Source organism: Quercus robur, chromosome 11 (assembly GCF_932294415.1).
Source record: "Quercus robur chromosome 11, dhQueRobu3.1, whole genome shotgun sequence".
NCBI classification, from domain to species: Eukaryota; Viridiplantae; Streptophyta; class Magnoliopsida; order Fagales; family Fagaceae; genus Quercus; species Quercus robur.
Genome location: NC_065544.1, coordinates 14,273,352 through 14,287,012, shown reverse-complemented (window position 1 = coordinate 14,287,012; position 13,661 = coordinate 14,273,352). Strand labels below are relative to the sequence as shown.

Genomic DNA, 13,661 nt, shown 5'->3' with positions numbered 1-13,661 from the left:
GCATGATGTGATCTAAGAATTAATAATCCTTCTATGTTGGCACCCCACCCCTTACTCACCAAAAAGGAAAGAGAAATTCTGTAATCTGTGACCTGTGGTATAAAACTGACTTTAACTGTTTTTTCCCCACACAAGTCATTGTGCAAACTTTTGGTGGAGATTGGAGAGCATGTTTATCTAGTTAGCCGCCTTGGGAGATTTTCGAAATACAAGTTCAAAGAAAGAAGATTACTTTAGTTAAACCCTGTAGCCCTTGGCTGAGGGGTGTTTGTGCAGCTCTAGAGAATAATGCAGTGGAATATGACACAGTCTAGCCTCGAATAGTGGGGTTTGTGGATAGGATTTCCCCCACTTTATAGGTACCAAACTAGAACGAAGAGTTTGAGTGAAGGGGCTTGAGAGAAGGTGGACATTATAATTCACAAAACATGAAAACACGATTTAGAACATGTGCAGCATAAGGAATTGCTCTGCCTTCTTTTTTAGCTAACCTCACGAGAGCTTTGGTTTATTCACCTCTTCCAGAATTGCGTACAAAAGTTGCTTTTTGATAAGTTTGGTGTCAACTCTCTGTTTTACGGTGATTTATCTCAGTAGGGAGAAATTAATCTCAGTAGGGAGAAATTTAACTCAATCTGAATCTGCTGAAGCCTTGTGCATCAGAATTACAAAATGGTAACTTGTTTATCACATAATTTCCATTTATACAACCAATCTCAATTTTGTTTGCTTCATACATATTGTTTTGTTTGGAATGAAAACCGTGAAATCAACCAAGAGTCCTTGCAGTATGGCTAAAAAGACTGCAAAATTACAAGGGCTGCGCTCATTGAACATAGTCTTTGTACAACCTAGCATACTTATCTTAGTAGAGTGTGGATGAAGTACATATATTTAGCCAATTCAGCAGATTGTTATTAGGCTCCTATATATCGGTAGACTAATAATCACCTTCTGATGGTTCTCCACATCGGCCACATCGCTATTGAACATTTAAACAATTTTCTTTTATATTGGTAAGTTACACATTTAAGGGATAGCTGAACAATGTCTCTTTACCATGGCACAAATAAGTCCCTGAAACAAGTAGGATCTGAAAATTTTGAACGGTAATTCTCTCTTCTTACAAATGCACGTGTTTCTGTGATTTTTCATACATGTTTCATGGAATGTTTTTATTTTTATTTTTATTTTTATTTTTATACATATTTTTTTAAGCAACGTAAATCTATTGAACCAAAATAAAATCACCCGAGTACAGTGGCATTGTATGCAGGAAGCAGTACAATCAAATTTTCAAATTACAATACTCAGGCATACCTAATAAAGAATAACACGGAGGAGATTTGAAAGAAACATTCCAATTAGTGTGAAAAAATAGAGATTTAATTTCAAGAATGGACTGTTCACATCCCTCAAAGCATCTTGCATACTACCATTCTCGCATTCCATTTATGGAGAGTTTAGTGAAAAAATTAATTCTTAAATAACTATCATTAATTGAAAACATCAAAATTGAAGCTTCATATCCCATTCTGGTACTCGAAATGGTTTGAACTTGCAAAGCAACGACCACAAATGGGGCACATGACTAGAAATGAAGGGGCATCACAGCTCAAAAATAAAATGCACAAAATATATTCATATGCTCAAATCAATCTTGACAAGCCCAAAGTATCCTAAAAATTTTAATCCATATACCAGCATTCACCCACTCTATTTGATACATGCATGAGATAGATGAACCTCACTCATTCGAACATCAGTTGAAGTAGAGCCGCATAATTTGAGAATATATAGATTGAACTCAACTAAAATGTAATCTCACAAGGCGCATGGAATGTTCTTCCACGGCATATAGCTTCTAGGTTTTCTCCAGCGAAAGAGCATAGTGGTGACACCTCCACACCTGGCAATAAGATCAATTATGCCTGAGGGCTAAGAATGACATTAAGAACATAAAGAACATAGAAAAATTATTTCCTACAGCTGTAAAAAAATAAAATGCTTGGACTCCCCCCTCAGGCCCTCACTCTTCTCTCTTGTTCTCTTTCATGTCATACTCATACGCCATTGTTCCATTCAGCAATAATTCCCGAAAGCTAGTGTGACATTGATAAACCTTAATAGAATCTAAATGGTTACTTCTTTTAAGCCCCCCCTCCCTTTTTTTCCATTTCCCTTCACTTTTACTTCCTTCTTTTTAGCTCAAGAATGCACTTTATATGCTTCCATTGAAATGCAAGAATGCCTACAAAATAAATTGTGAAGTTACCAGTTGCATATAAGGGCACTGAATGTGTTAAGAAGCCACCAGCAGCAACTACCCAACGAGAGTGGAGTCGGAGAACAAGAAGCCTAGCACTGTCCGGGGTGTCATAATTTGAGCCGTTGGCATTTTTTACAGGGGCAAACTCTTCTTCACGTAATACCTGAATATTGACAAAAAGTTTTCCCAGTTCAAAGCAAGAATCCTTCACAAGAATCAGAATATAAGGAGTGTAATTGCCGGAATTACAGTGAGAAATGGGAAAACAAATTCACCTCAAAAAGTGCAGTAGAAGGAGCATATGGAAATGCATCAAAAATAAACTGCTCTAGTTTTAATCCCATTGTATGCCCATGGATAGAAGGAATTTTCTTCTCAGCAAGATGGTAACTGCCATAAAAAAAACATGCGCACATTAACATCCTCGTAATAGTCATAAATGATAGGTTAAGTACTACAGATATAAGATGATGGTGATGTGTTACATTGCAAAACAAATTTCAGATTTGAGAACTGGCATTCTTCTATTTAGTGGCCACCATATGATATACTAATGTGGCATGCAATCACATTCTATCAGTGCTTTTGCCTATATGTAGACATATCTAACACCTAGAGTTTACTGATAGATACCAAAATGGATGTTCCAATACCCAGAAGCAAGAATCAGGTTCTTCCTTGCACTACTTAACAGGCGTTCAAGGACCCTTAGCCTTATAGGACCTAAATGTGTAATGTTTATGGATCTTCCTCATCCTCAGGAGGCTAAACAAGTATTGGACTAAATTACATGGATGAGAAAGCAAATATGTTCACCTATTTCCTATTAAGCTAGACATAATCCAAATGACTCATTCAATCAGCATTACTTGCTAAAGTCAAGCAGAGACGATGCAAAGAGAGCTTTGAACTTGACCAGAAAAAAAATGATACTATTTATATTTAAAGCTAGATAAATGCATCAGTTAGCAGCATGCATAAACAAACTGCAGACCCTGACTGCCAGCACGTCACTGATTGATGATTTAATGGGTAAACAGAGAGAAACTAAAATTTTGCATCCTTTTTTTTTTTTTTTTTTTTCTTAATTTATATTTATAAATAAAATATTAGCAACAAAAAATTTGTATCTATTTTACATAAAAGAACCATAATTTTCAGATTATAGAAATGATAATGAATTTAACCATGCTAGAATAAAATCAATGAAATAAGAGAGAGAGAGAGAGAGTAACATGCTGTCTTTCTCTAGGCCATTTGCCACTTGGTTAAGAAAATCCAAGCTAAACATGTGTAGGCACACCTGAAAAGCAGAAAGCGATGAGCAAATGTGTAAGAAAACTCTGGAAGAAGGTAAAACCATTATCAATGCAACAGTAACTAATAAGCAGATGAGAAGCCAAAATGCACAGCATAATCTGATGCTCTATGGTTCCAATATCAAATTTCACTAAAAACATTGAGAAGGAAGCCAAACATGCTGGTATTGAGCATTCAATATACTTAAATGAATGCAAACATACTGCTTATTATATATGGCATGTCAACATACAATGTTGTAAAAATTAACAGCTTATAAAGCATCATGCCTATGAGCATCATGCAAAATTCACAGCTTTTCTTTTTTCTTTTTGGGAGGAGAAGAGAGAGAAGGGGGGGGGGGAACAGTAGGATCATATTGCCCTACTTTCATGAATCAAAATTTTCATAAGAACTTGTAAGAGTTGAGGATTTCAAAGGAGTCATTTGCACACATTTGAGACAACATAAACAATAACAAAGTATTAGTCCCCAAGCTTTGGCACCAGCACAATTGGGACCAAAGATAATTAGAAAATAATGCCAACGCGCAAGCAATATTGTATTGTAAACAAGGAAAACTAGATGAAACAATGAGGCAGCAGACATTACATTACTCCAACAAAAACGAAGACGGCCAGTCTGTTGATTGATTGCAGAAGCCAGTGATGAGTCCAACTCACTGTATTCAACTACAGTAAGAGGTCCACCTTTACCTCGCCTTACAAACACACCAACCTTTTCTTGGGGATATGCCTGAAACCAACGAGTCCATGAAATTAAGTCGTTAGACAACATTATACTAGTGTATACAAGAAACAACAGATTCTACAGAGAATAATGACATTGTCCAAGTAAAACAAATCAAACCGCAGTCTAATTTATGCATTATCTATTTATTTAAAGCTTCTACCCATTAGTAAGAGAGTAAGTTGATTAATATGTTATGTCATATTCATTTAAATCAAAAAGTAGATGCTAAGCCAGATCCATTCCAACCGATCTGTTAAAATATTACGAAACTGTATATGTTAACACTTCTTATAAGTTATAATTAATTATCATTTAACATATAAAAAAATGGCCTCAATGCCTATAATAGTTTATCAAAGTGATGCAATTATGGAAGATTAATTTGTTACTACTTTGTAGATTCATCCATTCAAGATTTATTATGAATTAAGGGTAATTTGAGTCTAAAGTTTTTAGGAGATCCTAAGAATCTTTATTTTCAATGAGTCCAAGTTAGGCTTTTATTGGTTATTAACTAATTAGATTTTTAGTTTACTAGTCAAACTAGGAGTCCTAATACTACCAATATAAGAAAGAGTCTCCATAAATATTTATGCTCAATGCAATTGAAGAATATTTGTAGTTGATTAATGAAAATATTGATTTTTTTTCAGTATTGAGGCATGTTGGCCTTATTATTCTTTTTCTTTCCTTCCCTTCTCTCTTCAATTCCTTTTACCTATCAAAACCATAAAACCCCACATATTTTCCCCATTGTATAGCTATTTAAAAAGGGAAAAAAAAAAAAAAAAAACAACCATTATACTCTAGCCAATTTTGAACCCTAAACCTTTCTTCTACAACTCTAATCCTAGATCCACGAATCCTTCTAAACCTGAACCCACCACAAGCACACGTAGTCAAATGTTCCAATTTGTCCTGCCACATTTTTTTTTTTTTTTTGTCTACTGTGATGAAAATTATATTCACAAATCAAATTAATCATGCATTTTCTTTTTTGTAGTAGATATGTAATACTCAAATACAAAATCCAGTACATAATCAGAGAAAAGGGAGAGTTCAAATTTGGGAAATGATGTCTTCAAGTAGCATAACAAAAGCATCACAAGCAATTCAGAAGCCTCCCCAAATCTATCTTTTAAATAAAAATAATGATAAATTAAACAATTGAAGCTTTCATGCATGTCCATTTATTTTTAAGTAGTTACCTTACGGACAACTTTTGCAGCAGAAGCTACACCTTTATCAATGAAATATCCCAAGAAAGTTGGATCAGCTACACGGACCTGCTTTCAAGACCCTAATTACTATATTCTCACATCAAAAAACAAGGTCTAGAGAGCTTCAAACATGAAGAAGAGAAGTAAAAGAACATAAAACTGACCAGTGCATTGTCAACACCATAGCAATCCACATATTTAATCCCTCTCGTGGCCATATCTTCTAATAACCTTGAAGACTTTAGAGCTGATCAACAAATAGTGGTCCAGTTAAACCAATGAATACTGTCCAAGCAATAATGTGAGTAAAAAGGAAATAAAGTTTAGCAGTTGTACTCATCATGTTAACTGGAATTTTTTTAGAAAAGTATACCTGAATATACTCCTCCATTCCCATCTGGAGCCTTAGCTACCTGGCTTTAAAAAATAAACTCATGTAACCACCATATTGGCAAAATGGAAAAGTAACTTAGAAAACAAATAAAACAAAAGAATTGGAAATGATCCTAGTAACTGTCTGGATAAAAACCTTAAATGATGAAAATTTTTGAGAAACAATACAGTAAGGACCACCTCTTTCATGCACCCAAAAAAAAAAACACTCAAAACTTTTTTTTAAAATAACTTAAGGCATTCTTTCTTCAAGATTTACAGGTGATCTTCTCTTCAGCATTTCAGAAAAGCCTAAATGAATATGTTTTGACTGCAAATGGGAATAGTTCAATTCTCTCTCAAATCTAAAAGTTCATGCATATGTACCCAAATAAACCAGTATGGAAAAATGTATACATCATTGCAATATTGGGCCACAATATTCTTGCAAGCATATTGTGCATTTTCATTATAGCAGTGCTTTCTCCTAATAAATGAATCATACAATATGTCCTCCTTGGTGTTGGCAACAATGTTAGAGCCCCAACAGGCCCCTGCAGGCACTTCAGTTCATAGTACTTACTAACCTTTGATGGAGAGGTTAATTGATCTCCACCATTAGATTATACTTCTGAGAAGATCAAACCAATCAAATTAATTAAATGCCATTTATTAAAATTTTAGTCAGCTCAAAGTTGCAATGTTACGAGATTGAGTAGTAATTCAAAACAAAGGTTAACCCATCAGACAGATGTCACGTTCAGGAATTTTTAAACCTTGACGACTGATTGCTGACAGCACCATCTTTTCTTTTGTAACTACTTAAAATTGGACTTGTTGAATTCTTCAGCTCTCTAAGCACTTCATACTTCTACTTTATTAAATAAAATATCATACTATAGTTTATCTTTGCTTGGTTTCTCCTCAATACATTAATAATTCGTGCAACCAAATGATTCGATTATTTTGAGTAGAAACCAAAGACAGGGTTCCAACAGAATCTGAGCTCAAAATCAGCTAATTTGCAGAAAAGAAAGGAAACTTTACAAAATCCAGCTCAGTTCATTTAGAGAAAAAAAAAAAAAAAAAAAAAAAAAAAAATCATACTCTGTATGAAGTCTCCATAATCAATCTACCATCTTTTGAAACACAAGGTATGGTGCCTTGCTGAAAGAAGGTGACCTGCAAGAAGCATATCCTTCAATGTGAGCAGAAAGACCTATGCCCTCCCCCTCCTTTTTTTTTACTCCTCTCTGATGAACAAAAAAAAACTAATAGAGAAAAAAAAAAAAAATTTCTTACTTGATCAGGTTCCAGACCAAAGAATCTATGACTTTCAAAAAATCTGCGGGTGGCATCATCAGTAAATGGACTAGTCATTATATACCAATGTATTTGCACTGAGCCAGCAGAGCCTGCAGGTATTATGAAAACAAAATGTCAAATGATGTATAATTAACAGAAGATATAGGATATAGCTGAACACTGAACATGGGGGTTTTCTGTTGTTTACTCAGACTTCTTTTTGGAGAGAGAGAGAGAGAAGTTTACCCTCATTTGTAGATTGAGCAGCTAATCTTTGAACACATAAAATTCGCTCAGCTTGAAGTTGGAAAAGTGACTTGCCAGATGGAAGCCCAATATCTAAAATGGAAGTAAAAATAATTTTAAAAAAGATTAAAAGAAAAAGAACCATCTGTTGTAAATCTACCACATGGAAGCTTGAGAATCACATAAATCTGAAAAAATACGAACTGCCATAAAATCCTTTATAGAAAACCATCAGGCTTCTGTTAAACAATGTTAGCAAAAGTAATTAAAAATAAAATAATAAATACATAATATTAAAAATAGAGGAGATTCTTTTTTCCTAAGTAAAAAAGAAGAATAAGAAGGAAAAACAGATGAATATCAAAGATTGTATATCTCTAGTCTTGCAATGCAAACAAAAATTTTCAAATTTTTGACACTGAAATTTTAGAAATTTTTTACTAGTACGAGAATAGCAGTTATTAATCAATTTTTATCCAAAATATAAATTTTATTTTCATGAGAATTTTAAACTCGTAAAAATATTATTAGCATAACACAAAATGCTAGACAGTGAACAGAAATGTCCACCATAAACAAGTATGGCTGAACTAAAAATGTCAAATGGATAGCTGGCAAGATGAAAGGTCAGATTTTTTTTTTTTTTTGATAAATAAGATGAAAGGTCAGAATTAAATGTAATTGTTGAGAACTTAAAGGAATAGTTTCTCCATCAAGGTCATGTAAATCAACAAGAAAGCACAAGGACAAACAGAAGATGACAGAAAACTTTGCCCAACGCCAGAAGGAACAACATGATGCTATGATTGACAAGACCCATGCTAGACCAAAGACAATTTTGTAGCTGACAAAGCATAGTGCTATGATTTTGTAAACAATCAGGTATTCAATTTTTAGTGATATGTCTTATTAAACCATCCTAATTGTTGACCAACGGTAAGAATAAAAAAACATTTAAAATTTTTACAACTATCTCAATATCCACACCTAGCATTCTGTATGTATTTCCTATTCAACAACTCTTTGAGATTGGTAGGAGAGAAATTGGAGACGCAGGGTATTGATCCCCTGTATCTCTGCCATTTCCAAGTTCAACACCAATCCTTTAGATTAGACATATCAGCAAATGAAACTCGCACCACAGAAAATTGCTTAAACATGAAGTTAACTTGGTATACACTCACTGAAACACCCTTTTGGATCTGAACTTCCGAGCCGAGTTCCCTGCAATTAAATTTCAATCACAAAAAAAACACATGTAATAATTAGATGACACATGCCAGAGGGAGCGAAGAAAAGAAGAGAGGACAGAAACAAATATCTAACAAGTAGAATTGTACATGAAATTAAAGTATCTGCAGAGCAACCCATGCCCATGGAGGCAGTATGACATGCATCCCAATGGGGCCTTAAAAATTAATCAACAAAATTTTATTCTTAATCAGTTTAGAGGAATCTCCTGCAACCCTTGCATGGCGTCTCAGATGACCATCTATATTTTTTGCTGCTCTACACTTAAAAGCCACCATTAGTTCCAGAAAATATATTCTATGCCCATGATCCATCTTGTATAGAAAAAAAAAATTCTTTATTTTTTTATTTTTAGATGTGATAGAATTTGAACATATACAATTATACATCCACTCCATGATGATTTTTCAATACTATCAGGCCAATACACCAATGGGTTTCTTTTTGGTATAGGAATGATTTGATTCTAATTCCTTTATTTGACAACAAGATACTTTATTAGTTGACGTAACTGAAACCTACAATCCATCTTTTATAGAAGGTTTGTTCGTAATCAATTAAAACTAACATTTACTTCAAGGTCCATGTATGGAAGGCTATTCCTCACTACTTGATGTGGTGCATTTGGCATGAAATAAATGTTAGAATTTTTTAGGATTGTGAGAGGTCTATCTTAGAAGTGAATATGCAATGATTCTGAACTTTGCTTGAGTGGATGATGGCGGCAGGAGCATATCCTTGCTATAAGTTACTAGATTTTATGGATCACTGTAATCTTAGAACCCAAATGTTTTATTCATATAGAATATCCCCTGTATACTTGATGTAAAGTTTTCTCATCAATAAAATTTATTACTTATCAAAAAGGATCTCAAGATCCATGCAATATATTTACAAACCATCTTGTATGGAAGGTTTATCCATTTGAGTTAGAGTTCATTGGAATCTAAAGGTCCATGCAAAATAGTTCCACTCAAATGCTTGTCTTTTTGGGTACATTAATCTCAATAGTTGTAGCTTGGAAAAGGCCAATGCACTCTAAATCAAATGGCATTTCCTCCTTCCAAAAAAATGGTTGGAGTTGGGAGGTTATGAGTTCAAAACTTACTAGGTGCATGGGTAACTCACCCAGAGAGAGAGAGAGAGAGAGAGAGAGAGAGAGAGGGGGGGGGGGGGGGAAGCAGCTTGAAAAGTATCTTATCTTGTAATTTTATTTATTGAAAATAGATTAAAAAAAAAAAAACATAAATACATACAAGGTCCCTACAGCTAAGTCCTTAAACAAAAAGATATAAAAAAAAATTAAAAATATAATTAAAATATTCCCAAAAGTGTTCTCTTTTTAACAGATTGGGGCCTGGGTTTCACATCGAATGATCTTCAAGAGGATATCCCTAAAGAATTTTTCTTTTTCCGTAGTTGCTTCCGAATAAGAAGGCTATGGAATCCTATAAAGCAACTTTGCTGCAAATAATGATTTATCACAGAAAAAGCTAAAATCATTGCTTCACTATAATTAAGTGGACTTCTTAATCACCATCAGTGGGCATCCAGAAAGTGAGACTCTCCATAGAACATTTAAAAGCGATCACTTTTACACTATGATTGATTAAACATAACTATCATCAATTGTCATCCCAAAAAAGCTACATTATACCAAAATTATGTCTCACTTAAATATAATCATTATTTTTGGCACAAAGTTGAACATAAAGTATTAGCAATTTACACAAAAACATAGCAGATTATGTACGTATTAAAGTTAAAAACACAGAACATTTAAAGGTGACCACTTTTACATTATGATTAAGTAAGCATAACATAATCTCAAAAAGCTACATTATACCAAAACTATGTCTCACTCAAATACAATTATTAAATTAATCAACTTTTTTTTTTTTGGGTATAAAGTTGAACATAAAGAAAAAGCAATTTACACAAAAAAATATAGCAAATCAAAGTATGTATTAGAGATAAAAACACATTAACAAAGAAAAATAGCAATACCTGGCCACCAGACAAAAGCAACACAGCCAATTTTCCATCTGAGATAGCCTTCAAACCCATTTTCCACCACCGCTCTCTCTCTTCAAGTGTTCGCTCCTCCACCGTCGACACACTGCTCTCCGGCACCGGCTCAATTGCCGCCGCCGGCAAACCTGAAATCTCAAACCGAATCATGTGATTCACAGTTAAAGACTATTGGAATTGCAGTGTGAATATAAAATTCATAGAGAGAGAGATTCTCACTGTGAGATTGAAGCGAACATCGAATGATCCGATCGATCCGTGGAAGATCCAAACTCTGAAGAAATCATCATCAAATTATAAGCAAAAAAAAATGTTTTATATATATATATAAACAGTTCGTAACTTCATAATGAGAATGAATTCGTTTCAATTCGAAAAACACTGATTCAATCACAGATTGATGAAATTCAGAAAAAGAAAAAGAAAAAGAAAAAAGAAATCGGAAATCTCTAAATCAATCTTTTTTTTTTTTGGTTTGCACTGTTTGGCGCGAGAGAAAAAAGCGAAAGAAATCAGGAAATGCACTAATTTGATAACAGAATCAACGAAATTCAGCCAAAAAAAAAAAGCTCAATTACAAATAACGAAATCGGAAATTTCAAAACCAGCAAATTTTTATTTTTTTTTTGTTTATGCAGTGTTTGGCGCGAGAGAAAAAGCGAAAGAAACCGCCAGTGAAAAAAAGCAACATTGATATTTCAAAAAACTCATTTTCTTCCGAGCTTCAAATCGAAGTGAATTGGAAAAGGACAAATCAGGATTCAGAGAGAGATCTAGATTGATGGTAGAGGAGGAGAGTGAAGAGAAATGACCTCGATGTCCTTGACGAGAAAGCTTCGTTCGTCGGCAGAGAGTTCATCCCAGAGGGCAAAAGCGTCTTCTTGGCCATAATCTTTGAGCCTCTCTAGCAAAGCTTGCGGTGGCTGTTGCGTCCAGGAACCGTTGTTGCTGCTGTTATTGTTGCTCTCACCTTCACTCTGCGTTTCTCTCATTCTCTAAGAAAATTTTGTTTGTTTGTTTGGGATTTTTTTTTTTTTTTTTGCAGAGGCTATAGGTGTTGTTATTGTTGGTTGGTGGTTGAGCTAAGCTTATAGAGAGAAGAAGAACAGTGGCGAAGAAGACAAGATTCTATTCTTCAGTGTATAAACAAGATGGAGGAGTAACCACCACCTAGCCTACTCTACTGTATTTCATCCATACCAATTTTTTTTTTTAAATAAAAAATATTATATTAAAATTTTTATTTTGACCCCCCACGAGACAATGGAGAATATCACCCACACTCCTATTAATTGCTTTGATTTTTTATTATAGTAAGAGAAATGTCGGCAATACTTTTTAATTTATAAATAATAACACATTATTTAAGATTTATTGTGAAAATATTGTAATATTGTATTAGCCGTGTCATGTTATAATTTTTCAAAAATTACTCATGTTGCCATTTTGTGTACTTGTATCCATGTATGTGTTTCTTAGGTTACAGACGTAACATTTTTGGGTAGGACCATAAAGGTAGCAAGCATGAGTTTGTTCACAAGTTATTTAACTAACCTATTTTTTTTCTTATATATATTATGAAATCCTGACTTAAATAAGTTACAAATAATAATTTAATACCATATGAACATATTGAGAAATTTATATAATTTAATTTAAAGTTTATATAAATATATTTTTGGATAAATATACATATAAAAATATAATATTATATATAGTTAAATTGATGTTTCATATTCACGAGTTTGTTCACAAACAAATAATCATGTTTGAGTTTGAATCGTTTAATAATCGAGTCTAAACTTTATGCTTGAACTTAACTTGTTTTCTAAACAAATGAACCTAAACATATATATATATTTTTTAAGCCAAATTCAAACGGTTTATAAACAGTTTGGTTCAATATTTATAAAACTAATGTAACTTTTGGACCAAACTTATGCCATTTGATTATTAACAGAAATTGATCTTATATAGCTAACTTTTCTTAATGGACGGCACTTATTTAATATTTACTTGGCACTTCAGGGATAGATTGCTGAAGGAGATAGAATGAAAATAAAAACAACCTTTGATTAATTAAAGGTGTGAAGTGTAAACGTATTATTGGCGTTGCTTGTTGATCAGCTTCAGCTTCAGTTGTTATGTTTTATATGCTTCTTTGATATGCAAAGAATCTGCACGTGGCCATTCTGATCCGTTCGATAAAGATGGGCCCCAATCGTCCCAACAGATCTAAAACCACGTAAATAATGATTTTTTCAAACCCTTGAGGTGGAGTTTGCTTGAAGTTGAATTTTCTTCCTATTATTTTTAAAAAGCTCCCTTTTTTTGGGGGAGAAGAAAGACAAAGAGATATCATTAATCTGAAAAGTTTGCCACAATTGACTAAAGATAACATTAGAGGAGGAACCTCTTCTATCCCCTCCATTAAACCACTAATATATGTGACATGTTTAGTTAAGTTATAAATTACATAATTATGAGTAATGTTAGAGATATAAATTTTTTTTATAAAAATTTTTACAAACGGTTGATGTGGTGAATTGTTATTGGTAAATGAAAAAGTGATGATAATAGTAGACCTAAATGAAAACTAGTAAGAAGTTAGCCACATCAACAGTTTATAAAAATATTGTAAAATAATTTGTGACTGTAGTATTAGTCATTTTCTTATTTACGAGTATGTGAAAAAGAAATCGTATCAAAGGAATCTATGAAATATAGCATTTTAGCAAATGAGGAAAGGACCAAAAATAGAAATGCAAGAATATTTGTAGGGATAAAAATAGAACTTAGTATGTTATTTTGGTACCTAAAATATAGTTCAAGTTCTATATTTATCTTGATCCTAAAAAAAAAAAAAAATCTATGGTTATCTCTAAAATATCCATTATGTTGACATGGAAAAAATA

General features: G+C 33.2%; 1 protein-coding gene across 1 annotated transcript; it reads right to left on the bottom strand.

Annotated features, from left to right (window-relative positions):
* Positions 1–1,615: 1,615 nt before the first annotated feature.
* On the bottom strand, positions 1,616–11,943 carry LOC126707740 (UDP-N-acetylglucosamine diphosphorylase 1-like). The gene is made up of 15 exons (XM_050407607.1): positions 11,559–11,943; positions 10,966–11,020; positions 10,723–10,874; positions 8,649–8,688; positions 7,465–7,557; positions 7,216–7,328; positions 7,021–7,095; positions 5,915–5,954; positions 5,706–5,788; positions 5,530–5,607; positions 4,181–4,324; positions 3,505–3,572; positions 2,545–2,659; positions 2,276–2,432; positions 1,616–1,909 (listed from the first exon to the last, which is right to left on the bottom strand). Exons 1-15 carry the CDS (start codon positions 11,736–11,738, stop codon positions 1,812–1,814), a joined length of 1,491 nt encoding a protein of 496 aa, XP_050263564.1. The 5' UTR covers positions 11,739–11,943; the 3' UTR covers positions 1,616–1,811.
* Between the last annotated feature and the right edge of the window lie 1,718 nt (positions 11,944–13,661).

Excerpts from the sequence above, each read along its gene's own strand:
- LOC126707740 (XM_050407607.1), bottom strand. The coding sequence starts at position 11,738 with ATGAGAGAAACGCAGAGTGAAGGTGAGAGCAACAATAACAGCAGCAAC. Across the intron at positions 10,875-10,965 it reads ATGTTCGCTTCAATCTCACA|GTTTGCCGGCGGCGGCAATT; the intron begins GTGAGAATCTCT and ends TTGAGATTTCAG. Across the intron at positions 4,325-5,529 it reads CTGCAAAAGTTGTCCGTAAG|GCATATCCCCAAGAAAAGGT; the intron begins GTAACTACTTAA and ends CGTTGGTTTCAG.